Source organism: Hakea prostrata, chromosome 4 (genome assembly GCF_041222555.1).
Source record: "Hakea prostrata isolate BN-2017 chromosome 4, UWA_Hpros_2, whole genome shotgun sequence".
NCBI lineage: Eukaryota > Viridiplantae > Streptophyta > Magnoliopsida > Proteales > Proteaceae > Hakea > Hakea prostrata.
The window spans coordinates 55,017,140-55,044,690 of NC_142603.1; the positions used below are offsets into that span (position 1 = coordinate 55,017,140).

The 27,551-nt window shown below is 39.9% G+C and overlaps 2 protein-coding genes across 15 annotated transcripts in view; one reads left to right on the plus strand and one right to left on the minus strand.

The window, feature by feature from the left end:
• Positions 1-18,733, minus strand: part of LOC149019721 (serine/threonine-protein kinase TIO-like) — a 66,635-nt gene extending 47,902 nt beyond the window's left edge. For 2 of the 14 annotated variants that reach the window (XM_089153701.1, XM_089153688.1), the window contains exons 1-7: positions 18,352-18,733; positions 16,552-16,660; positions 12,561-12,659; positions 12,388-12,462; positions 8,759-8,851; positions 8,590-8,664; positions 8,379-8,471 (exon numbers count right to left, since the gene is read on the minus strand). In XM_089153701.1, coding sequence (XP_089009827.1) covers positions 8,379-8,471; positions 8,590-8,664; positions 8,759-8,851; positions 12,388-12,462; positions 12,561-12,650 — 426 coding nt within the window. In that variant the 5' untranslated portion in view covers positions 12,651-12,659; positions 16,552-16,660; positions 18,352-18,733. Of the gene's footprint in view, positions 1-8,378; positions 8,472-8,589; positions 8,665-8,758; positions 8,852-12,387; positions 12,463-12,560; positions 12,681-13,371; positions 14,041-14,231; positions 14,722-16,551; positions 16,661-17,345; positions 17,419-18,256 lie in introns of those variants that run through there. The other 12 variants (XM_089153692.1, XM_089153690.1, XM_089153696.1 and 9 more) reach the window with 12 other exon arrangements.
• A 2,397-nt stretch (positions 18,734-21,130) lies between these two features.
• Positions 21,131-25,999, plus strand: LOC149019722 (translocase of chloroplast 159, chloroplastic-like). Its single transcript, XM_089153703.1, has one exon. It carries the CDS (start codon positions 21,298-21,300, stop codon positions 25,765-25,767), a length of 4,470 nt encoding a protein of 1,489 aa, XP_089009829.1. The 5' UTR covers positions 21,131-21,297; the 3' UTR covers positions 25,768-25,999.
• The last annotated feature ends 1,552 nt before the right edge of the window (positions 26,000-27,551 follow it).

Consider the following 27,551-nt stretch of genomic DNA (forward strand, 5'->3'; position numbering starts at 1 on the left):
TTTTTTTTTTTTTTTTTTTTAAGGGGATATTTTTTCACCCCGGGGGACAACAAAAACCCGTAAGGAAAAGACACATTGGTATGGTAACTGCGTCATGATCGTGGATCAAACACATGGTTTTCAGATCTTTAGTCTAAACTCTCCCAAGAGTTTATCGGATATGAACCACCAACACAAGATATACCCAGTGCATGAGACTCCCACAACTGTGGGGTATGGGGGAGTCATAGAGAATGAAGCCTTAACACTGTTTTTGCAGAGAGGCCATTTCCAGATTTGAACCCTAGAACACTTGGTCACAATGGAGCAATCTTACCATTGCACCAAGGCCCGTCTACAACTTAAAGGAAAAGAAAGCGAAAACAAGTCACAAACCCCTTAACATTCAGAACTTAGAATGACTTTCAACGTAGATCAGAATTCATGAAATGTGCAACATATCAATCACAGTTAAAGAAATTGTTTTCAAGACAAATCATACTCTACTATTATAAAAGCATGAAGTCTAAAAACATGGCTACATTTTGCTTACCTAAAAAAGTATTGCTCATTCAAACTCTTAGACCCTTAAGTCATTAAATAAGGATGCCCAAGACTATAATTTGTAATTTTACAAGTAAATTTCCACTTAATTTAAGCTTTAAATTATAAGGCATTGAAACCACAAGATCTAATGTGAACCAAGGTGGGAGACGCTACTGTTACAGGGGTTATTGATTAATAGAAAACCCAATTAGGGTTTTAGTGCCTGGAGCTGGAGGGACCTCGGGTTTATACCTTATGGCTGGGGTTTCAAGGGTATAGAGTCAACTAGGGAGAAGGGGAATGACGTTTAAGTTTGGCAAGTATGGTTCAGTGGGTCTAGGGTTTACTAATTAGGTCGAATTTTAGTTTTCTGCAGATTCGGTTTTAGAACCTAGGGTTTGGGAATTTGTATAAACAAGAGAAGACTTTTCTAGGATTTAGGAGGGATGGATCTAGGCTGCTGCTATGGTCGAAGGTTGCTGGGCTAGGGTTGAAGCCACTTGTATAAGCAATTAAAGGTTTGGGAGAGGGGTTAAAGGGGTTTAAGGTTTTCACTTCTAGAAGAATCCCACAGGAAAGAGAAAAGATGGGGAGGGCTGGGGGAGGCCAAAGGGTTCTGAATTGGGGTGGGGATTGGTATTACTTGCTGTAGCTTATGCAATGAATGAAGATCAAGTGCTGCTGCTGCTGGAATCCTTCAAATTATGCAATATAAAAGTCACTCTATGGGTGCCGCAGGGTTTTCTCCTCTCGGAAAGCCTACTCAGCCCATTCGAATCCTCCTTGGCCATGAATTCTCTGCATTTTTTATTCAATAATCAAATCTGAATTGAGTACATTCACTGGCCTTGAATTTATAGCCAAAAAAAAAAAAGAGAACCCCTAATAGAACTCGATAACTAGGGAGTCCTATTTGAAATAAACCTACAATTTAAAAGATCTCTACTTTAAGTAGGAACAACAACAAGCCTCGTCCCAACTAAATGGGGTCAGCTACATGGATTCTTGCCTTTCCAACCACTTCTATTAAGGTTGAATTAGATCTACCCCTAGTTCTTCTAATCCCTTCAATCCGGACTAAATTGCTTCGCAATATGGGGATATTTACAGGCCTCCATTGAACGTGACCGTGCCACCTCGAATGGGACTCCAACTCAAAAAAGACTTATCAACTACTTACCACAACTGAAATCAAATAAACAAAATGAGAGATAAAATATTGCTAACTACTACTGCAATAGTCCTTTTCAAACAAAGACTCTTACATGGACTAGGACTCTATCATCTCTTCAAAGAGTGATTCAATCAACAAGGTAAGAGTAGATCTCCAGTCCTGGTAAGATTCAGATTCTTTTAGGACTAAGCTAGATGGAGCACGGTACGAAATCTTGCCCGAGTTCGCCGGTTTGCTACCTGGCGAACCAAGCGAACAGACGAAATCTCGGCGAGATTTCGCCAACATATACCTGGGCTAAACATACGAACATACTTGTTGAAAACATGGACTGAGATTTCCTAATTAGAATAGGATGAATGTTTCCTAATAAGTCCAGAGTTTTACTTCTATTTGTTTTATATTTCCTTTCCTACTTAGTATAGGGCTTAACTAGATTGTAACTATAAATACCCTATTGGGGTCTTGTGAATAATATATTTTTAGAGGAGCAATTCCTCACATTACAACAATACTCACATAACGTCACATACCTGCAAAGTAAAGTTTAAAAAATTAATAAGTAAAGCAAAATATCCTTGCAATTCTGCAAAAGGTCACTCAGTCAGTACTCATGCTCACGTTTAATATTTTTCACTTTTTTTTTATAATTCCATGGTTCTCCATGAACCACGTGTGTGGCTCAAATGCACAACCTAAAATGTCAAAAAACTTAAAATTTCATCTTCATCACTTCATCTTCTCCACGGGAAAGTTCGATGACTTTGGTCATCGTTGGCATCACAACCGATTGGATCTCCGACATTACAAAATCATGGAGGGACTAAAGCATCGTATATCACCATTGTATGCTTCTCGTAATCGATTGATCAGACCTTGTAGGAGTCTGACAGGGTCAGTAGGAACAGATCGCCGCTGCAATTCATCATTTTCCGGTGTGGTGCACCACAACCATCGTCTACCTCCACATAGGCTGCGGCATAATACAAGTGGGCTCAAGCTCTGCACGGTCATAAGTTCAAACACAAAGATAAGTAACCACAGAAGTCAAACACAAGCCTGCTTTTTAATGGAGAACCGGCGATATTCGCCAGTATTTTGCTAAATCGCCGGAAAATCAATGCCGGCAATATATTGTAAATTCAGTTTCGGTGTGGATTTTGGTTCGCCCACCACCGAGATGGCCGAAATTCGCCGAAATTCGCCGAAATTATGACCAATTTCGCCGAACTGCTGCACCATGAGATGGAGTAGGGCACCTGGAAAATGACCAAAATGCCCTTGCTGGTGCAGCTCCTTAGTGGGTTGTGGGAAGAAGGGCTGCTGCCCAAGGTCTTCTTTGTGGCCTCCATTGGGGGTGCCCTGGTGGTTCACATCAAGATCACATCTCCAAAAATTTTAGTTTCAAATTCTAATCTATTTAATCCTATCCCTTGATTTTAGGATTTAGATTCTATGACTAACAATCTCATACTTTAAGGTTATTGAAAGAACATAAATCTCATCTTAATTTCAGATTTCAATCTTTCATCTTACTTTTAGGTTCAATTTTCAATACATGTTAAAAAACCTTAAAATATAAGTCCCTTTCAACCCAAAAAAAATCTCGTTCCCTAAAATTTTCTTTTCAAATCCTAATATAACTTTTTACACACAAAAAATAAAATTCTAACATATCCTAACCCTCTCCCTTGATTTTAGGCTTAGATTTATGACAACTTTATTTTTTTTAATTCTAAAAGGCAGTTGAAAACTTCAAATCTTATTTCCCTAATTCATTAATTCAAAATCAAATTAATTAATATAAAAAATATATAATCATCGTATTATGCATTACATGCATATAATATAGAGTTGAAAACCTTGAAATACCTCATTTCCCCAACTCATTAATTGAAAGACAAAACTAATTTATATATATATATATATATCACACATTCTATGCTTATAATATTAACGAATATTAAATGCATCAAATTTTTTATTGTTCTTCAATACATTTATAATATTTATTATTTGATAGAATCTCATTTTGGATAAACGCTAATTTAATTTTATCCCATTTATATTATTTCAAAGTGAAACTAATTAATTTATAACATTCTCTTCCTCTCCTATCGTTCTATCTTTTGGAATCAAGAAATATCATTTTCTACACTCGGAAAAAAATCGAACTATCAGTCTTTTCAAGAACTACCAATCTATAAATTAATTATTAATTTAATGGAATCCCCTTTCTAAAGCCCTGAAAATAGGAGCACCTTACTTTTTTTAATAGTTGAATCAAACTTTAATTAAAAAAAAATGTAATCTAGAGATAAAAGCACATGCAATTGCACATGTGACTTTACTTATTCCCAGGTTATCAACAGTGAACTTGCATTTCTCGTAGAGGACAAGCTGAAGCAGGACCATCTCCATCAACTTCCAAAATCCTTGATCCATCAAAACTTCAAATTTTAACCAGTTTTAACCATGGGATTACTTTATGACAAAGAACTTCCCAGTAGTGCGCTATTCAACATTAACTATTTACATTTTGCCACATTTTTCAGACATCCATTTGTTTGAAGTATATTCTTTCTAATCCACCATGGTTCAATATTTCCATCTCAACATATAGATTCCTTTGTATTAATGTATTCTATACCCTGATAACTTATTCCACCTTTGTTACTCTTTTAATCCATTATGATCAAGGTTCCATCATTCAGTTTTGCACCCCAACTCCGTCAGCCAAAAAATTGAGTTGGAACCCAGAACTTGCCATGTTGGGGATTTTTTTTGTTGAAATCGTTTGAGGGTCTCCATGGGATTTTAACTTGTTTCATCAATGAAACCTAAGCATAGACTATTGTGGGCCAATAAAACACAATGTCACTTTCAGATTTTACAATATGAAAGTCAAAATAGGAGTTGACTTCTGACCTGTGTTGGTATGACATAGGTCTGTATTGAAAACAAACAATTAGCAGCCCACTAACCAAGGTCCTTCAAGAGCCAGCCAATTCAAGTAGGCCAAAACTGAATGTGGGGCTCCTTGAAGTTTAGAGTGGCAGGGTTATTTAAAGTTAATTTGTAAGGACAATATGTGCTGAAAGTTACAACTAAATCATGTGATTAAATCTGAAGTTGTCGAAGGTAATTTTAGAAATCAGCTAGTCAGATCACAACCAGATTCAAATGTTTTGTTAGGAGTGTACAAGGATGATATGGTCCAAAGGATATGAAGATCCAATAGATGGATTGGGCTAGATGAAATCTGCAAAAAAAACACCTTATGTATGTTCTTCTAGAAGATTAAGAGAGAGTAAGTACCAAAATTCAAATTTAACTCACTGTAGTAGCAGTGCTTTTATGGAAGTGGGTTCAGATTAGCAATAACTTCAAACACAGGCTGATTATACAACCAAAACAGGAGCTTGTTATTTGAAACACACAAACACCAATGGTTCTCTCAGACTTCAAACACCAAGGAACCAGTAGCAACTTGGACTTGAAACATCAAAAACTAATACTTGGACATTAAGGAGAACCCCATGATCCTTCCCTGTGGAAGGTAAGGAAGAAAGAAGGCAAACACGGATACTAGAAAGCGGTTCATGGGGACTGAACTAGCTTGAATGGGACTCAACAAGTTGCTTCGCTTATAGAATGAACTTTAAAGACCAAGCACAATCAGCTACCTGGACTTTAGAACCAATAACTAGTACTCTGGACTTTAACACGTAAATACACTCTCTCACAAAAAAGGATGTTAGCACCCAAGCTTGCAATCAGCAATTCCTATAGTCAAATTTGCGTTCTTAATAGGACCTGTAAAATTCTTATATAAAAGACTTTGAAATAGACTCCTCTAAAAAGGAAAAGGCTTCAAAAAAAACTTAAACTACTAGGTAATTTAAGTGAACAAGGAAACTAAAATTGATTCAAAACAAAGTGACATCAAATTCCATGACCACCCCAAGAGGGCCTCAAGGACTGAAATAGGACCTAGGGTTGCTGCCAGCAGCCTGGAGTGTTTTTTATCAACAAGGGCATTTTGATCATTTCTGACAGCTATAGTCCAGTCCCAGTTTGGTCTAGTTAGAATCAGAATTTTAGTATGAACCTAATCCTACTTTTGTTTTGCTCAATCTCGGAGTAGTTAAGATGGAATCCTATCTAAAATAGGATTCCTTCTTAAGATAAGAGTCCTTTTGTTTTGCAGTCTTCTCTAGTTAAGGAGTTCTCTTTAAAACAGAATTCCTTGTTGTTTGGATTTCAAGGTTAAGTCCAAGTATGAGTCCTTCAGAGTAGGCTAAAAATACAGCCTAATACATGTAACAAAGACAGTTTATGTTGAATAAAACTGATTGAAGGAGGAATCGAGTGGAGCTAGGGGTTTCCAAGTGCAGGAAACCCTGATGCAGTCTGGTTGTGGCCCTCATTCATGCAATTCTTCTTCCCCAATCTCTCAAACTGGTAAGCAACCATTCCCTAACCTTCCTCTCTTTCCCCCATTGACCTGACCCAAATCATTCCCCCTACCCCTGCAGCATTTTATCTCCTTCCCTAAAACTGATATTTCTTAATCCCCTCCACGAATCCCCTTCTCCTAGGATCATCACCCATCCCCTCCACTTAGCATTCGATCCCTACCCTAACACTCCACTACCCTTTAGAAACCCTAGGAATCTGATTTTCATCTTCGTACAGCTAAAGCGCTAAATCCCATAACTTCCAATTCCCACCATAGAATCCCATCCCCTCCACTTAGCATTCAATCCCCACCCTAAGCCTCCACTACCCTTTAGAAACCTGAAATTCATCTTCTTACATCCAAAGCCCTAAATCCCATAACTTCCAACTCCCACCACAGAATCCCCTCCCCTCTTGAATCAACCTCCCCTCACTCAACCTAGCCTTTGATACCAAAATTACCACCCAAACCAACCTCTAAAACCGTAAATTTGGAAACTCTGAGTCCCACAATTGTAAACCCTAGGAGTTAAATTTGAATCTGAAAATAACTAGGTTCAGATTTATATTCCTTAGACCCTAGAACTGAAAACCTTAGCCGCACCTATCCTAACCTCCCGAACAAACCCTTGACACCTAAACAGCCCCTGAACCCACAATCACAGAGTTTTAGAAACCCTAATTTGTCCTGTTTATTCAATTAATTGATCCTGTAATTAGCCCTCAACTACATCATAAAGTCAACATTAAATTCTACTAATCGGTAATATGCCAGTCATGCAAGCTTAAGTTGAACAACATGGAACCAGTTCAATTAATGTAAAACAAAACAACTTAAGATAAACTAATTAAATAAGAACTTTTGTACTCAACTTAAATTACCCATATTTTGAAGTAGTTACTAGTTTGACACCATGTAATAAGCGAGGATGTAACAGTAAAATAGATATAGGTCAATTTGAGTCTACCCTGATGGTTGTTTACTTTGCTCGAGAATCCTTCAATCATTTATATCAAATATTACTTATTATCTTTATTTCTGCTGCCCTAGTTATTGATATCTCTTTATGCCATTGGTATTGAGATCCAATAGTGTGGATGTCAGATTTAGCCCTTCAACTATGTGGTCTTCAATTGGGCATTTGTGCCGCTGTACATACCAATCATGCCATAAACCAAACAATTTGGGTGGGGTATGACAAGTGTCCAAATCGGCTGAACTCCAAAAATAAGATTCAGGGAGTTGGTTATTAAAAGTAAAAAAAAAATGAAAAGAAGAAGAGAAGAAGAAGATAGTTGCAGATTTGGATTTCATTATATATTATATCAATAAAATAGGTTACTAGTTTTATACAAAGATACCATTTTTTATATACATTTAAGTCAGTAGTTGGTAACCAACTTTTCTGTATTGCCTCTCATATCATGTCCAATTTAGCATGGTCTAAAATTATTTTGTAGTATAATCAGAGATCAAATTATTTAGGAAAAATTCAAGGGACAGCATAAGATAGTTGGCAAAAAGCAAGGACACCTCAAAACTATGCCAAATTGGTAATGAACCCCAAAATGTCTCTTAAACTTGCACAATAGTACACTCCATTAGCAAATTCTGTGAAGTTATGGTTAAATAATTTCATAATTCTTATATTGACCTTAAGCTCTTGTGACTTTACAGTGTTATCCCTAGTAAAATAGAACCTAAATTTCTTCTTCCACCTTTCTTCATGATTCCTTCTTCTTCCTCCATCCATCATTTTATATATACAATAATACAACTAAGGGTATATTCGACATTTTCCCTCACTAATTAATGGTTCTAACAAAGAAGGGGCGACTGCTAATTTCGCATAGTTTTTGGGTTGTGTATGCTTTTTGTCAATTATCTTGGGGTGTCCCTAAAATTTTCCCAATTATTTAAATATGTGAGCTTGGGTGACTGGGTGAGTAGGAATTATTTTATACACTTGCAAATACATAAATATATAAATACACACACACACACAGAGAGGTTTGTGTCATAGCAGTAGTAGACTGGCAGTATGATCAGTAGTGGTAAAGTACTTTAACAGTAGTAGGCGTATCCAATGGCCCACACTAGTTGCCATATCAGTTTAAATATCTGTCAGTCAAAAATGTCAGAAACAGGTGTCCACTATGTTAAGTGTCCAAGTAAAATAGGAAATAATAGAACACATTGTTCTTCAAAATAACCAACCTTAACAACACATCCAGCACCAATGAGTATGTTCTGTGGCTTCATATCCCGATGTATAATGCGATTGGAGTGTAAGTAATGCAATGCCCTTACCTGATTTTTCCAATGAAAGAATTTCACAGAGAAGATAAAGATCAGTAATGGATAATCATAAGACCTTGAGTATCACATATGCATTTCAGATAGAGAAGAGTTCCACAAAAAAATATACCAACTGCTTAGCAATTGCTTGAACTTGCTCTTCTGGTAAGCACTTGTCATCCTCCAGAATCTCAAAGAGTTCACCCTACGCATCACAAACGGCCATTACTACTAATAGCATACAGTGCATCTAAAACAGTTAAATATTCATAAGGTTCAAAGAAGAATAGGTTTCTTACTTGTGCAAACTCCGTGACGACACAAAATTCTTGTGGGCTTTCAAAGGAGTCAAGCATTTCAATTATATTTTCATGTTTCAACCTCCTTAGAATCTGCATGTTCCAATTAAAGCAAAAGCTGTAAATTACTAGACAACGTAGTCATTGTATGACAGCTTTAACATTCAAATGAAACATAGCACCTAATGAACTATTTGGAGGGGTGGGTCGAGGGAGTAGAACATCCTCTCAGACATAATGAGATGTGTCAGAAACTAATGATAGTAAGAGGTCCATCGGGAAGTGCTGAAGAAAAGGTAAAGAAGCTTCTGCAATGTGACAATTTCCAAAAGCAAAAAATCTGAACCATGAAGTGTTGATCACTGAATTGTTTCAAGGAGACACTCTCTATGCAAGTAATGAACCACTTAAATCAAAATGTAAAAATTGAGACTGAGGATCTATGGAAGGTAACACGGCTCAGCTGCCTAAAAACAGCTTCAGGTATACAGGACCTGCTTACACCAGCACCAAAATCATGGCATAGTTAGGGTGTTTTGAGTTTTTCAATCAGTCCTTTAATTAAGTCATTAACCGAAGTAGTGATTCTAAAGTTAGTTTTCATCTGAATGGTAATCCTAGTCATGTTGTGAGTCTTACAATTATTTTGAAATTTGAAGTCCCAGTTTAAGTTTGAATGTTATGTCAGCTACAGTGGCTATAAATATACATGTGATTGCTCAGCTGAGCCCATGATTGGATTGATAGAAGTTCTGTTTCGAGCATTGCTGCTTCTAAATTAGCGTTTCTAATTTCCAATAACCCCCCCCCCCACCCCAAAAATAATGTTGTCAACCTTCCACAATTCTGCTATAAACAATCACCATCAAAGACTCTTCATGCATGCTGGAGTTCCCTGCAACTTCATGGATCATACACCATTCAACCTCCTCTTCAAGGTCTTCCTGCAACAACAGTAAGTTTACAACATCCCCAGTCCCATACTGTAAGTTAACAACATCCCCAGTCCCATACTTCTTCTAATCCTCTATTTCCCAGACCCTAACTTCCCCTATTTTCAATTCTCCTTTTCTACAAACCCTATCCTCTAAAATTTCACCATTAGAAATCGTCCAGATTCATCCCACAGTTTCAGATTCAAGTAAGTTGCTGCTTTGAAAAGTCTGGAGAAGTGCAACTATTCTCCTTCACTTCTAGGACGTCATATACAAGGTGCTTTTACAAGAATTCTGCCCAGCCACATCTAACCACCAAAAACTACTTAAATTTTAATCAAATTTCCCCCTAACCCTATATAAGAGATCGTATATAAATTTTATATGATTCATCTAGTCCATTGTCCAAAATCAGTCCTATTTCTACTACAAAATCTTCCATAACTCCATATTTAACAATCTGATTTATTTGTGCCTTCGAACATATATTCTACCTGACATCAACTCGACAAAACCTAATGATGCAGATCCGGCACCAACAAAGACCTTTTTATGAAAACAGCATATGGTTGACAGGTGTACGGTTTGGCCTTTGTTGGCTAGGTGACCTAGTAATCACTAATCAGCCAACTTCTTAGACCTAAAACAGGGATACATGGGTTCAGTAGGAAATCTTCTGTACTTAACTCTTATTTGATCGGACCAGCTTAGTGTTATCTTAGGCCTTTTGTTTTAACTTGGTTGGACTAGCCGTTGGCTCAATTTCATATAAAGGGTGCAAGCTTCGCTCTTGTGGCTCAGACTACCCTGACCCGAATAGGGCAGTGGCTCAAGATTTTGCCTTGAGGGCAAGTGGGAGCCAAAATACTCTGGCCCTGAATCAAGACAAGGGTGGGCCTGGGTTAGTGTTTGTCCTGCCCGACCTGTCCCTAATCTTTTTGCCCTGATTGTGGCCTTGAATCTAACCCTAATTCCGGCCTTGATTTTGGCCTTAATCCCACCTTGAATTTAACCCTAGATTGAACCCTAATACCCTTATATCAACCTTGATCGAGGCCCTGATTTTAACCCTAGTCGTTTCAACCCAAAGACTCCACTTCTTTTTTCTATTTTTTCTTATTTTTTATATCAGATTTGTGCATCTAGTTGAGATATTATTGATCTCATACTTAAGAAGGACCCAGATGGTAATCAACTAACCATAGCTTGGAAGCTATATTGATTTATTTATTTTCAATATCCAATTATTTATGACAGGTTAGATTATAGAGCTTTTATTTTTTTGTTGTGCATCTAGTTGAGATATTACTATATCAGATTTTACACAAAAACAATAATAAAAGCTTAAAGAGTTTTATTTTTCTTTGATTTTTACATCAAATTCAATAACAGTTTGGATTTTGGAAGCTCTGTGATTGTGCATCTAGTTTTCAACTTAGTTGATATCAGACTTGTTAGGGCCATGGCTAAGGTCAGGATAAGGCAAATCATGGGTGCGGATAGGGCCATTCAGGGACACGAACAAGAACATAAACAGGGCCAACCTATTCCAACCCAGCCCAATCAAGGACAATTAGCGCAAACCTAGGATTAGCTTGGTCCATTCAAATTAAGGGTCAAGGACAAGAATTTTAGACCCCGAGGTCATGGTCAAGGCATAAATGGACTCCGTAAAGAGCATTCATGGCTTAGATCGTGTTTTGAAAACCCAGCCCTGCCCATCCTTGTCGAAGCACTATTTTTGACCTACTAGTGATCATACAAGTATACAACTAGGGTTGAGTCAATAGAATAGCACCCACACATGAGAGAGCTAATATTCGATTAGCTAATTGTTTAAAAGCCCTTTAAAATGTCCAAGTCTACTAGGTTGTTATGGAGTAGGTAGACTTTGTTTGGGACTCTATGCACTTATGCTGTTATGCAGGCCCATGCAGGTCCCTTTCTTTCTGTTTTGTAGTCCTTTTTGAACTCTATGTATGTCTGTTTAGCCTTTAAATATATACCCCATTTGTAGGAAGAACAAAGTTGTTTTAAATTTTATATATCAAATTGTTTTGAATGCCATAAAGGCTGTTAACATATCCTCTCTCAAGGAGTCAACAGACGAGTTGGACTCCATTAAACATCAGGTCTGGTGCCCTGAAAACTGCTAAGCAGATTCTCTTTTGTTGGCCAAACAAGTACTCCAAAGGGGAGCTTCTTAGGCAGGCAAGAAGTCAGGTATGGGACCTTCATATGCTCATTGTCTTTTTGTATATTTGAAATACTAACATGGAGAAAGAAAGTTATAAAGATCCAAATTTATCAACTTTGGTTTTTCATTTTATAACTGAAGAATACTCCCAAGTATATCTCTAATGCCTCTTAGGCAGTTAGGCATATTGTGATGCACATCAGTGATAATAGCATAACCCACTAAAGTGAAAACAGAAATCCACTACCACTAGACAATTGACTTACCTCAAATTGCCAATAGGCAGCTGTTATCACTCTCTCACTTTCAACAAGTTTAGTGGAAGCAGTGATTAGAGAGAAGGAAAAAGTGCCAACTCTCTGATCGAGCAGAAATCAGCCAACAAAATTGGATAAAGTATAAAACACAATAAAATTGAACATCCAAACATGACCAGATTTCTAGCAGAACCATCAGTTAGATACTAATGTAAACCTGTTTGGAGGTTTGAAACATACCTCAATTTCCTGCCTTAGATTGTGAATATCTTTCTCACTTTTGCCATGCTTAAGAATGAATTTCATTGCCACAGTCTGCTAGATAAGACACCGTGATGGCATTAAAATCATCTAATCATCTTCGTACATAATTTTTTTCCTATGATAAGGATAGGTCAAAGTGCAGCCAATACCTGCCCAGTGTATTTCCTTCTTCCCTTGTATACTTTGCCAAAAGAACCTTCACCTACCAGTTCTATGACATGGTAATTCTCGACACCCATGTTCTAAACCTGCAAATGACTTTATTAAATCTATTTAGAAGTTAGTCATGACTTTTAGCTCTCAATTGATAACAAAGGTGAGGCATAAACCTTAGGGCTCCATGTGTGTTTGTGAAAGAAATGGAGATATCCATGTTTCTCTTTTAGGTTGTACGGCATTCTTCTTAATACTTAAAAAAATAATGAAGAAAATTCTTAAGATTTAAATTATAGAGAACATTGAAGATCAAATTTTTGCTCAAGGTGATGGCAACCGATGATGCATACACCCTGGAATCTAGCAGACTGAGGTGCCGCTTCTTAAAGAACTAGATTTCTTGGGCTTACACCCCATTGAGATAACCTGTACCACTGTTAAACCGAAGCATATGCATTGTACCTGGCCCTGAGACACAACCCATGGCAACACCCATGACCCATTTGCCTCTGGAAAAACAGCTTCTAGATTAACACTAATGGCTACAGAATCATATCCAACATGGAGTTCTCTATCATCCTTAATATCTGAGCCATGAGATAAAATGAATATTTACAGCAAGGGCAATGGAACATGGAAAATACAAAATACAAATTTATTTGCATGCATGTCTAAGATGCTATTGATTTGATTATTCCTAAACACCAGATGGGTATTACTGTATAAAATATATATAATAATAATTTTAAAAATCCAGCAGAATAAAAGTGTATACTAGATTGATACAGCATGCACTTAATGGACCTGTGATGTAACTCAGGGTCTGGGTCATTCTTCCAGGACCCTCTTTAACTAGAACCAGCAAATATATATGCTATCCACAAGGTTAGGATTATCCATGGGATGGGTCGGGTATGGTTTTGGGATGTCCAAAGTTTAACAAATCACTAATGGGATGATTTTAGGATAAAAAGGATCCCTAGGATGGTTGGATCTATTTGGGATTTATGTCTTGTGTATGGGGTTAGGGGCCTTAGGGCAGTGTTTAGGGTTTAAAAAAGATCCTATGGGATGAACCAGGGTTGATATGGGTAGTGATTTGTGAGATGGGATGAACTAGGGTTGATACGGGTAGTGATTTGTGAAATATTAGGGTTTTAACAAAAATTGAAGAGAAGGAATAACTTGAGGAACTAGCAAAGGATCAAAATTCAGATGGAATGGGGATGGGGAGTAGGCGCGGAAGCTTGCTGTTGTGGAGGCAAAGGGGGAGGGGCTATTGATTGGATCTTGGAATTATTCAAAATCCTTGATTCTTCTTCTTTGTTCTTTCTTTTTAATTTTCTTTTCTTTCCTCCCTTCCCCACCTTTATATTTTCTTCTTCTTTCGTTTTTCTTTTTTTTTTTTTTTCTGTTTTAGATCTGCCGCAAGACTCAGCGAAGAGGGGGAAAAAAAGTAAAGAAACGGGGAGGGGAAGGTCTGCCACAAGAAAGGGGAGGGGATGTTACCGTAGGGTATAGGAGGGAGGGGGAGGGGTTTCTTGCTATCGCAGGGTGGGGGAAGGTTGCGATCTCAAGAGGGGGCTGGGAGGCTAGCAAATGGATGGGGAGGGGTTCTTGGTAGATCACAGGGTTGGGGAGGGGTGGGGAGAGGTTGTACTTACTTGGGAGAGAGGGGAAGATGCTACTGTACTACAAGCTTCAATTCATTAATCTTCAAATGATTTGTAGAATGAGGGGTAGGCACTATATATAGCCTTACAAAAAAAAAACTTGACTTGGACTAGAAACAACTAGGATCGCAGAAATATCAAAATAAAATAGGCATTACATAAAAGGAATCTTGTAACTAGATTGCAACTAAGACTCCCACAGAACTACAACTCTGACATGACTTTGACTCAACCAATTGAAGAAAAGAAAATAGTTTTAGACTCCTCAAGAGGTAAGGAATCTGACTAGACTAAGGACACCCCAAGGAAGGGCATGGAAAATGACCAAAATACCCCTAGGGGCATTCAGCCAGCCTTTGCTGCCGCATGCTCAAGGGGGCTGTTTGGGCCCAATTTTCAGCCCTCTTTTGGGCTTGCTGACCCTGGTTATATCAACCAGCTTTGTAATCAAATATATTGGCATCCATTCACTATGTAACAAACATTTACACCACGTAATAAACAAAACAACATGTCCAATGTGCGGCCCAAACGGGGGCGGCGGCAAATGACCCGGGCGGGTCCCTCCCTTCCAACTAACCCTTTGGCGTTTCCATCCCTCCAACCCTCTTGGCTTGGGGGTCTCCCTGGCCCCGTGCTCCCGCCCCCCCTCTCTTCCGGTCCCCTCTCCGCGGCGGGCCCGTGGGCTTCCCTCCGCTCTTCCCCCGCCGTTGAGTCTCGTCCCCTCTCCCTTCTCTCGTTCATCTCTGTGGCCTTGGGTCCCTTCCCCGCCTGTCTCCCTGTCTTCTCTCCCCCTTTCCCTCCCTCCGTCTTTTGGCCCCCTCCACCCCTTCCCTGTCCTCGTGGCCTGCGCCCCCCCCTTCCCCCCGGCCCGCCGGTTTGGTTTGCCTTTCCCCGCCTCTCTCCCCTTTGCCCCTGCCCCCCCTCTTTCCTTTTTCCCGCCTCCTGCCCCTGTTCCTGCGGTGGTCCGGGCTTGGCTCTTTTTTCTTGCCCTTTTCGTCCCTTGGGGGCCCTGTTCTGGCCCCGCCCCGCGCCCTTGGGTTGCCCTGGTCTGGTTTGGCGTTCCCTCCGTGTCGGTGGCGGGTTGGTGCCGTTCCCTGATCCTCCCGCCCTTGCGCGTGGTCTTTTTTCGTGTTCTTCGGTCTCCCCCCCCCCCCCCGGTGTTGCCGCTCTGTTGTTCCGGGTCTTCTCCCTTCTCCCCTTCGTGTGCTCCGGCCCCTTGTTCGTTCTGTTCCTTGGTTCCTTTTGTTTTTTCTCCTCAACAACAGAACATAAATGTTAATTTTATCAAAATCAAGCCTCACAACTGAAGTAAACACAATATGGTGGCAGAAAATTTTTCAAAATCAAGCCTCACAACTGAAGTAAACACAATATGGTGGCAGAATACTTGATCCCTCATACATCCATAAGATTATCATATGATATAAAAGCTAAAACAACAACAAAAACAATAGTATAATCATTGTTGTGACATCAGCAAACTAACAGAAAACAAAAAAAATATTTTGACATTAAATGTAACATTGACATCGATTAGACAAACTTAAAAGAAGATTGAACACCACTGAGCCGCCTGATTCAATTTTACTAGCTTCTCTATGTAATGGTGTTACATTATAATTTGGGAGAGGAAAAGAGTTCACTAGACACATTACAACAGCAACAACCACCTCATAATGACAACTAGCTCATTACTTAGTTTTGGCAACCCCAGGCAGTGGACTAGTGGTCCCTATTCAAGGCTTGGGCATATCAAAAGAGAGCATTTATAGTCTCAGTAATGAGTTAACTCTGGACTTAACTTATGATAGTAAGTTTTTTCACAGTTCTTTCGTTAAGTAAAACCTCTAAACTAGAACCACGTCTCATAAGGAAGAGTCTAATTGAGAAAGAAAGTAAGTGAGGTGTGGAAAAGGAAAGCTGAAGCAGGTTTATGTACTATCACTGTAGGAAATTGCTTAAATGTGCAGCACTAAGCTGCGAATGGTGTGGATGAATTCTGGTGGTCAAGATTTTGGTTTTCTCTTTTTTTTTCACTTTTTGAACTACACCACTGAAAACCCAAAAAAAAAGGGTGGTTGAGATTCGATCTCCACCACCACTTTAAATCTGGACCATTCGCAGCACTGAAGCCAAATCGATCATAGTATCATTAGTTCATGCTGGTGAATTTTAAGGCTGAAGGGTACTAAGTTTTCTAAGTACTTGATTTTTCTCTGCTCCTTTGTTTTCTGTAGATCGAAGCTCAGAGTAATTTGGAGAACAGAAAGGTGTAATGTCAATGTAGTAAGCAGAGAGAAATACTTACAGAAAGTAAGGGGCCTTACAATCCAGGGAGAGTCGGAGATAAATTTCTCTGCAATCCACTGAGAAGAAGTTGAAATGGAGGGATGGAGACTCAAATCACCGCTGTAAGCCTGTAATTGTTTCCGAAAAGGATAAGATCCACAGATTTCTTCATTAGAAAGTGCTGACAGGAAGTCCTAAAATGCAAAAGCTTTGAGGCCAAAAATCCTCTGTTGTGTGCTGTAGTGCAACACCACAACACAACACATGGAATATGTCAAATAGAATGATAAGATTAAAAGGCTGATTTTAAGGGGGGGAAAATAGCCCAATTGTGAAACCCATTTAGCTTATACATGCCCATTTCTGAAACCCAGTTCAAACACTCCTCTAATAGCAATCTAGTAGTCAGGAAAGATACTGGAGAATGGCAAAGGAAACTCACAACCTCTCAAAACCAGAGGCAATAAATAGTAGGGATTTCAAGTGCGTTTTAAGTCCATGTTGTTGCTGGAAGAGAATGTGAGGGGGGAAGTGACAGATTCAGTGAAATTGTATCACAAGATTATAAACAAAAAAACTGACTTCGAAAGCCAGCAATTTAATAGGTAGATAGCAATAGCATTCTGAAAACGAATTTTAAAAGATCTAGGTTTTGAAATCAGAAATCGTTACTCAAATTAGAAACTTGAATTCAAAATGCTAAAACTTAAGGTGTACAAAGTAGTAGCTTCTGATGCTTATCAAACAGAATAATGCTCAGCAGAACAGAAAAGAACTAGGAAATGGAAACAATAAAGAAGAAAGGTCGAATACAAGAGGTAAGAGAGATTAGCTTCCAGAAATCCAGCTGTTTTATATTTTGAATCCACCAGAACCTTGACTGGATCTGCATTAGAGAACAACTGTTGAATCAGCAACAGTCCAGAGTTGAGTTCACAGATCGAAAAAACAAATATGGTCTTCTTCATTCATATCAATCAATGGGGCTTGTAAGACCGTTACAGTCAGTTATAAATGATGAAAATCAGGGAAAACAAAAGCAAGACAGGACTCCGAATTTCGATCAAGCTGGAAGGAAACTCCACTAAATCAACCAGCCTAGTAGACTATACCCGCCCATTTATGCCAAAAACCATCACAGTAGACTTCATGTTTTCCTATTTGGTTCTACCGGAAATTTGCATCAACATTCAATACTTACCAGGCAAATGCCAAGTAACAAAATTGTAAGGGTTTTCAGAAATCACATCGCCCGGAAGGGGACCCCCATTTATCAATAGCAGCAAGCAGAGGGTTTAAAAAATCAATTTAGATCGATAATGATTAGTGGAAAAGCGCGAGTGAGAGGGAGACTCACGTTGCAGCCGTTGCCTAGAGACGAGACCTGAGGCAAGGTTGCAATTTCTCGCCTTCTTTACCTGTATCTTCTTCTGGTTCTCGGGTTCTCAAATGAGACGAACAGCAATGAAGAAGAAAGGAAAGCGAGAAAAGGAGGAAAGGGAGTGAGAGGGAAGTAGAGAGAGTTGAGTGTTTGTAGTATATATACAGGGTTAGAATATTTTTGGGGATGCGGGTTGAATTTTGACAGAATATTGTTATGAACTAAGCCTGAGACAGACTTTATTAAGCCATGATTCCAAAAACGAAAATAAGTAAGAGGGATGCTAGAGTTCAAAGAAGGTTAGAAAAATGAATTAGCGGCTAGGGTAATGCAAATAACTCACTGTTATCCAGAATGAGCCGAACAGATAGCTCCACGTCAAAGGACAGAAACTTGGGAAGGCTTGGCATACACGCATAGGAGAAACTGGAAGCTTACCGAAGGAGCCAAACTTGATCGTCGTCTGAAGCCCTTCGCCTTGCCTACCCCTTCAAATCCCACGTCTCTTTCTCTCTCTGTGTTCGTTCGTTCACAGAAGTCGAAGTCGAATGAAGAAGACGAAAGCACCAGTTCGTTTTTCAGGTGCTACCGCAAAGCAACAAGTCGTTGTTCGTCGGTGAAGCCCTTCGCCTTGCCTTCCCCTTCAAAACCCACCCCTCTCTCTCTAGATTTTCGTTCGTTCGCAGAATCGAAGTCAAATGAAAAAGAATGAACGAAAAATGAAAAAAAAGCCTTGGTTTTCCCTCTCATCTGCGATTTTGAAATCTCAATCTGAAAGAGTGGGTTCGGTCAGGTCGAGTTAGGCTGGTTGGGTGTACTGTTGAGTCAAACGGTTTATACGGTTTGCTTACTTAAATGGGTTACAATAGCACATGTGATTTTTAACGGCTGGGATTTTATTTTGTGAGATGGCTTCATCTGAACCATAGCATTTATTATGCAGCACTGAAGCAATCCGAGATTTGAGAGAGATTGAGTTGAGAGATTTAGAGAAAGTGCTGATTTAGGGAGAGATTCATAAAGAAATAGCAAATATTTCTTCGTGATCTGATCTCTATACCGTGAATCAAACACCAAACTCTTCAGATCTGGATCGATCTGAACCGATTTAGATTGAGCTAAATGGAACTCCCGCCTTCTTGTAAGACAGTGAACTCTTTAGAAACGGAGTCGATCCTCTTGATCGGCATCACGTCTCCGACTATCTTGTTAGACAATAGTTAAGGTAGGGTTTCAGAGATTCTGAAGAGCTTTCATGGAAGTAGACAGGAAATCGGAACTATGATTTTCCTGTCTGATCTCCTTTTAACTATGATCGTTGGATCACAATAACAAATTGAATGATCATGATCAGTCATTTATTGGACTTTTGGGCAGACCCATTGATGCTTTCATCTTATCAGCTTAAACCAGTTGAATCGCCTTAAAACCGAAACGAACCGGCCTGAACCAGAATTTGAATATTTTAGTCACAACAGTCATTCCATTTTAAAATTTGAATATACTTAATGGCGACAAATGTATTAATCTGCTTAGTACCCACACGTAATATATTGCATTAAGATGACTCAACATTAGTTTGTGGTCCATTAAAGAAACCCACATGTAAAAAACCTCAAACAAAATAAATCTCTATGAAATGTCAGTAGCCGGTATGACAAATTACGGTTCAACCGGATGTAATTCAAAGAACTCAGTCGAATGGTTGATATGGACAACAAAAAATCCCCACCATTGAAATTGAAGATAAGATAAGGAAACAGTTCGATTTTAACCATGCATTTGAGATGAGGAAGATGAGGAAACCAGTGCGTACACGATACAGCTTGCGTTTTCAACAGATAACATTTGTCTTCCAAAACAAAACAAGACAAATCTCTCTACACAACCAAACAAAACTTCTGCAGTTCCTCTTCGAAAAAACCCTATTCCAAAATTGTTGGTAGCCCATAAGCCGTCTGATCACCTCATCCAATGGTTTCCAACTTTCGTCAGTACTTGATTTCATATCACCAAATTGCCCTCTACGCATTTATTCTTTCTCTCTTTAAATTGAATGAAGAAAAGGAATTTAAAGTAGACTTAAGGTGATTTTAAGAGAATTGAAAAGAAAGGATATGCATTATTTCACTTCATATTAGGTGCGGCGTCAAGTAAAACTTACTACAAATAAGTTTGGATAATGAAGTGTGCGGTTAATTTGGGTAATTCACTAAAATATACAATTTTTAGTGTTTATTATTTGGAGAAACAAAATGATTGGTCGAAAACCATTTGATAAACCTACTTTTTTTCTTTGATGATTTTTTATGTTTTGAAAAACACTCTAAACTCAACAACAATTGTGTTTGTTTTTCGAAGCAAAAGTTATACATGTTGATCTAAGTCAAGCAATTTTAGATCTGAAACATAAAAACCTTGTTAAAAAAATCATTTCATATTGCAACAAAGCTCTTACATTCATTGCTTCGTCAATCTTAATGATAATAATTGCTTAGTTCTTCATATTTTCTATATCTTATGATTGAAGTTTATTTTCATATTTTCTATCTCCAGTGAACCATAACCCTATATTGCAAAAAGTTGCTATGTTCTTTATAGTCTTAAATTTGGATTTGAGAAGAAGATGATGAAGACAATATAGATTTAGATTGGTTTGGTTACACTGTGCAACCTATGTACACTATTGAATGGTTCTCTTATTAGTTTATTGATGGAAGTGATAAACTCTTATAGAAGTTTTATAGAGAGTCCTAGACTCATCAGCATCTACTAGTGTTTCTCGTATTTTTTAAAACAAAAATACTTGGTAGATTATCACACAGGTTGTTAAACTATTTTATTTTATTGAGAGCAGGGGGAAAAGGGGGTTGGTTATGAAATATAAATGACATTCTTTTATTAATAATAATTTTAAGTATTATTTATTTATTGGCTACGTAGCAGGGGCATTAAGAGGTCATAGGTTCATCACCTACCTTTTCTAACTGTGACATTATGAATTTTAAATATATTTTCATTTAAAAAATGACAGCCTGAAAACCTTTTTCATTATTTTAATATCCTCTTAATTAAAAAATAATAATAATAAGAAGAATATTTGAAAAATAAAATAAAAAAAGAGGAAATATCAGATAGGAGGGTAGTCGTGGTAATTTTACCTGCACAGCAGATCCATCGTCTCACCAGTATTGCGGAACAAGAAAAAACTGTATTTCTTATCCCCTGCTCTTAAACCCTGGCCTTAGGCTCTCTTTGCTGATTCCTATCAAGATACCTATCCAGAGAAGGAAGAAAGAGATTCGCAAAACCCTAATTGGTCGTTCCAATCAGGGCGACTGTAGCTTTTTGTATCTGTGTACGTAGAAACAAAAGCATAAGTCCATGGATGCAAAGCCATTTGTCTCTCTTTTCGGTGCACAATCGACCCCAGTTGCAGCCGAGACGTCTCGACAACAACAAGAGTTTTCATTGAAGAATTTACGTTCCAGTTCTTCAGGTTCTCTTCCTATCCGAGCTCCTCTTACCTCTGATTCTGATAATGAACATGTTACGGTGACTAGTGATCATAAGAAAGATAGTAGTAGTATTGATGTTAGTTCCGAGTCGGATGGTTTCTTGAGCGGTGAAGAAGAGTTTGAAACTGCATCCGAGAGACCTTTCTTTGCCGACCCAGATGAAGAAACCCTAAATTTGGAGAGGGAAAGGAAGGTTGTTGGTTTTCCATTTGTAAGGAAAAGCGAAATGGAGGAAGAGATTGTGTCCTTTGTAGAACCTGGTATGGGTTCCTCGGTTTTTTCGCCTTCAGAGGCTGTGAGGCCTGTTGCGCCGATTTCAGGGGTCGATGATGACGATGATAATGTTGTTGCGGACGAGGGGTTGATGAGTGAGGTGGAGGAAGAGGTTGTAGAAACTTCGCAACATAGGGTTTCTGGGGGTGATGGAGAAGATGAGGTTTCTCATGAAAACGGGGATTCACTAGCTGGCGAAGTGTTGGGTTCGGTTTCGAGGGAGAAGGATGGGATTCCTGAGTCTATCGAGGTTGCTCCGGAGAGTTCTGAGATGGTGAGCAAAGAAGAGAATCATAAACCTGAAACGGTTTCATCTTCTGAAGAGAAGGAGCCTTCTGTTGAAAGGAATTCCATTGAGAATCCAGTTTCGGATGACGTGGTCCAAAACATCCCGGAGTCTGCCGCCGAGGATAAAGTGGCTACCGAACGTGATGCTTTGCTTGAAAATTTGAAATCCGATGTGGATCTCGAAACCGATGCTGAGCTCAAAGCCACCGAGTCGGAAGACAAGGTTGCGGAGGAGAAGAATGAGGTGCTTGTTGGCGATGACACTGTTGGGGGTAGTCCTGGTGTGGAAGGCGATTCCTTCGTTGATGCTGAAGAACCTATTGAGATGGTGAAGGAAAGCTCAATTTTGGGTGAGCAAGCAACTCCTGTTATTGAAGAACCTGCTGAAACAAAGCTTGCAGATGCTGATGGCATGAACTCTGTTAGTGAAGGTGATTCAGTTGTTGAATCCAAAGAGCCAATCTTATCGATTTCAGAACCAAATGATGGGCAAGCTGAGGTGCAGGAAGCTTCGGAAACTGAAGGTGTGGAGGTCGAGAAAAGCGTGAGTTTGGATACTGGCTCTGTTCAAGAGAGTCATTGCATTGAAGAGCCTCCTGAGTTCGAAGTCACTAAAGCAGATTCTGGTGTTGTGGAGATAGAGGAGAGTTCTGCAGACCATTGCAGTTCGGATAGGGATCCTGAAACTGTAATTAATTCTGTATTGGAATCCCCAAAATTGGGGTCCCATGTGTCAGGCTCTATTGTTCCAGAAGGGGATAAACGTGACCATCCGGATGCAGTATCTGCTTTTATCGATTCTAAAATGGATGCCAATGAAGATAGCCAGGAGGATGGAAACAATGGTGATGCTGCTGATGGAATAGTTCATCTCAGTGAAGACAAGGACTATGCTAGGCCTGAACTGGAAAATAAATCAATAGAACTGGATTCAGCGGAGGAGGCAAAGCCACAGCTTATTGTTGCTGGGGAGTCCAAAAATTCAGAGAGTGATGATGCTTATGGAACTGCTCAAAGTGGGGGACTGGAGGATGGCACATCCAGCAAACTGGAGGAATCTGAATCTGTAGTACGTGGTTTCTCTGTAGACTCAGAAGTGAAACAGAAAGCTGATGATGAAGCAAACCCTGAGCCAGACGAAGATGAAGAAGACGATGATGATTATGATGATGGAGCTTCCGTTACGGATGAAGATGCTGAAGGTCTGATTTTTGGAAGTTCTGAAACCACCAAGCAGATTATGAAGGACTTGGAGCAAGGGTCAGCTTCTCACTCGGGTGCTGAAAGTTCTCAGGATCACTCTCAGAGAATTGATGGACAGATTGTCACAGATTCTGATGAAGAAGCTGATACTGATGGGGAGGGAGATGGGAAGGAGTTATTTGATTCTTCTGCATTGGCTGCACTTCTAAAAGCAGCAACTAATGCAGGATCAGATGGTGGGAGCATCACAATCACATCTCCTGATGGTTCAAGGCTTTTCTCTGTTGAGCGTCCAGCTGGTTTAGGATCCTCAATCCGATCTTTGAGACCTGCTGCTAGACCAAACCGGCCCAATTTTTTTGCTCCTTCAGATCTCACACTGGGGGGAGAATCAGAGAACAACCTGAGTGAAGAGGAAAAGAAAAAGCTGGAGAAGATACAGCTTACACGAGTAAAGTTCTTGAGGCTTGTTCAGAGGCTAGGCCATTCTCCTGAGGACTCCATAGCTGCGCAGGTTCTATACCGGCTGGCCCTTGTTGCTGGTAGGCAGACCAATCAAGCTTTCAGCCTTGAAAGTGCAAAAAGGACTGCGTCGCAGCTTGAAGAAGAAGGTAAAGATGATTTGGACTTCTCTCTGAACATCCTGGTCCTGGGGAAAACTGGGGTGGGCAAGAGTGCAACCATAAATTCCATTTTTGGTGAGGAGAAGTCACTGATCAATGCATTTGAGCCAGCCACATCAACTGTAAAAGAGATAACTGGAGTGATTGAGGGTGTTAAGGTCCGCTTCCTTGACACACCAGGTCTCAGACCATCTGGAACGGAACAACTGTCTTTCAACCGGAAGGTCTTATCATCTGTAAAGAGATTCACCAAGAAATTCCCACCAGATATTGTCCTTTATGTCGATCGGCTTGATGCACAGACCAGAGATCTTAATGATCTACCATTGTTAAGATCCATCTCCAGTGCACTTGGTTCTGCAATCTGGCGTAGTACCATTGTTACTTTGACTCATGCTGCTTCGGCCCCTCCAGAAGGACCATCTGGGTCACCCCTAAGCTACGATGTGTTTGTTGCTCAGCGTTCCCATGTTGTTCAGCAGTGTGTAGGGCAAGCAGTTGGTGATATGCGTCTAATGAATCCCAGCCTGATGAATCCAGTGTCTCTTGTTGAGAACCATCCCTCTTGCAGAAAGAACAGAGAAGGCCAAAGAATTCTTCCCAATGGCCAGAGTTGGAGACCCCAGTTATTGCTTTTGTGCTACTCTATGAAAATTCTATCTGAAGCTAGTTCCCTGTCGAAACCTCAGGACCCATTTGACCACCGAAAGCTCTTTGGTTTTCGTGTTCGTTCACCGCCATTACCCTACTTATTGTCTTCGTTGTTGCAATCCCGTGCACACCCTAAACTCTCAACTGATCAGGGTGGGGATAACGGTGACTCCGATATCGACTTAGGGGACTTGTCAGATTCAGACCAGGAAGAAGAGGAGGATGAGTATGATCAGCTACCCCCATTTAAGCCTCTTAGGAAGGCTCAGGTTGCAAAGCTCAGCAAGGAGCAGAGGAAGGCCTATTTTGATGAGTATGATTATCGGGTGAAGCTCCTTCAGAAGAAACAGTGGAGAGAGGAGTTGAAAAGAATGAAGGAGGCCAAAAAGAAGGGAAAGAGTGGTCAGGATGATTATGGTTACATTGGAGAAGATCTTGATCAGGAAGATGGAGTTCCAGCAGCCATTCCAGTTCCCTTACCTGACATGGTGCTGCCCCCTTCTTTTGATGCTGATAATCCTGCTTTCAGGTACCGGTTCTTGGAGCCAACATCACAGCTTTTGGCTAGGCCTGTTTTGGACACCCATGGTTGGGACCATGATAGTGGTTATGATGGTGTCAGCCTTGAAGAGAATCTGGCTATAGCTGGGAGGTTTCCAGCTGGGTTTGCTATACAGGTCACGAAAGATAAGAAGGAGTTCAACATCCACTTGGATTCATCGGTTTCGGCTAAGCATGGGGATAATGGATCAACACTAGCTGGTTTTGACATCCAAACCATTGGGAAGCAACTTGCTTACATCCTCAGAGGTGATGCCAAATTCAAAGTTTTTAAAAAGAACAAGACAGCAGCTGGTGTATCGGTTACTTTCCTTGGCGAAAATGTTGCCACAGGACTCAAAGTTGAGGATCAGATAGCGATTGGAAAGCGCCTTGTTTTTGTTGGCAGTACTGGTGCTGTCCGATCACAAGGTGATGTTGCATATGGAGCCAACTTGGAAGCACGTCTTAAAGATAAGGAGTTTCCAATCAACCAGGACCAGTCTACACTGGGCCTTTCTTTGATGAAGTGGAGAGGTGACTTGGCACTGGGAGCTAATCTGCAATCGCAGTTCTCCTTTGGACGGAATTCTAAGGTGGCTGTTCGTGTTGGATTGAACAACAAACTCAGTGGGCAGATCACGGTCAGGACAAGTACCTCAGAACAACTTCAGATTGCACTGTTGGGCATTCTTCCGCTAGCCAGTGCCATCGTCCGGAGCATTTGGCCTGCTGGTGAGACATATTCAGCATACTAATTAGTCTATGTTTGTTTTTCTGCTGGAGTTTACTAGAAGATAGTTTAGAAGTTTTCAAGAGTCGCTGAGTTACTTTTGAGTTGCTTTCAAATAATGGTTCGGTTATTCAATATGAACGGATTTCAATGTTTAGATTCATGTTGTTTGGCGTTATGAATTGTAGTCAAATGATATGGAACCAAGAGGCAGCTGATAATAATACCATCATACCATTGATATTGTTTTTGCTTCACTCTATCCATTTAGGGGTTCTTTTCATCTCCTTTTCTACATTGGTATCAAGTTGTATTTCGTATTAAACATGATAACTTGAGTTGGACGACCAAGCAGGGGTTAGTTCCAGATACAGGCTAATGTGGAATTTTGATCCTCCAAAGCATGTTGGAAAGAATTGCGAAAGCAGGGTTTCTTTTAAGCAAGTGGAGTCATTTTGCGTTGAAGATCCTCTGAGCAGCATATTATGCAATCTGAGATCCATGTCAAGCAAGTTTTAGTTATTTGTCTCGGACATGGGGAGCCATGGGTAAGATAAATTCATCATCAGAGCATGGGTTCCTCGGGAGTAAGTTGTTTCTTGCGAACCCTCTGTGGATATGACGTATTGTTCTCACTAACTGGTGCTGCCTCTCTGTCCTGTCAGCTTACGTTTTCACTTTGAAAGCTTGTTCAAACTGATTCACATGTTCTGTTGAACCAAACATAAGGATGCTTTCATTGTTCACAGGGTTTCATTTAACCAAATGAAGCTCAGATCCCATATATATTAACATCCAGGTACATACCAATAGGGCGAGATACTCCTGAGCCAACACAAATGGAGGGTGCAAGCACCGACCCTGCTTCTCCTCTCGCATGAAATGATCAGTTTGAGCACCCTCTAATATTTAATACGCGGTGCCTTGGTTCCTGAACCCTTTCCTTGCAGGAGTTCCTGTGACAAAAACCCTCTTTTGGAGCCCCTCACATCCTTTTTATTTTGTCACTAGAAGTAATTGTTCACTGGCAATATCTGAAAAAAGAGTCTGTTTAGGAGTGATCGAGTACTTGCAAGCAACGAACTTGTTATTATTACCCTTCATCTGTCTTCTGCCGCTACCATCGAGTCATCTTCCAGTTGTGCAACATAGACCCTGCCACATATAGTGAGCCCTCTTGCCTTTTTCGCCTATTCGTATCTGTTCTCTGATCCGAAAGCTTCCATTAAGCTGTTCTTGCTAAAGCAAGCAGTTCAGAACCTCCGTGGGAGACAGCAATTGTTGTCATTGTCATGGAAGAGTCACACACTGCGATCTCAAAAAGATTTCCTTCTCGTAGGGGCAACGACCAGAAAGGGGGTCGGATTCTTCGTCTCTACAATGTCAAGGTTAGGCAGACTAACATAAGAACTGCACCAAGGTAAACATGAAGCGGGAGTTCTCAGCTTCATCATCTTCTTACAGGATGGTTTTAATAGGTTTAAAGTCAGATTCATAGACGGTGAGTTTAGGGATTGGATCGGCAATGAACAAATGATACTCCACCCCATCCAACCATCTGTGCAGTAGTTTGAGATTCTGGTAGATCTCTTACCTCCTCCTTACTGTAATTTTTACTCAATTGCTACATCTGAGTTCAGGCTATAGTTTCTCAAAGCAACCCCAAGTTGGTTTGGCAATGACGCTTAGAACCAACTGCATTTGTGCAGTGATCAAGGTGAATGCTTCACTCGGAATCGAACCAAATACTAGTTTTCTTTTCACCTACCTAGTGAATGTACAGATTCAAAGGTTTAAATCAATAATAGA

What these genes read in the sequence shown, in the direction of transcription:
- LOC149019722 (XM_089153703.1), top strand. Translation starts at nt 21,298, where the DNA reads ATGGATGCAAAGCCATTTGTCTCTCTTTTCGGTGCACAATCGACCCCA.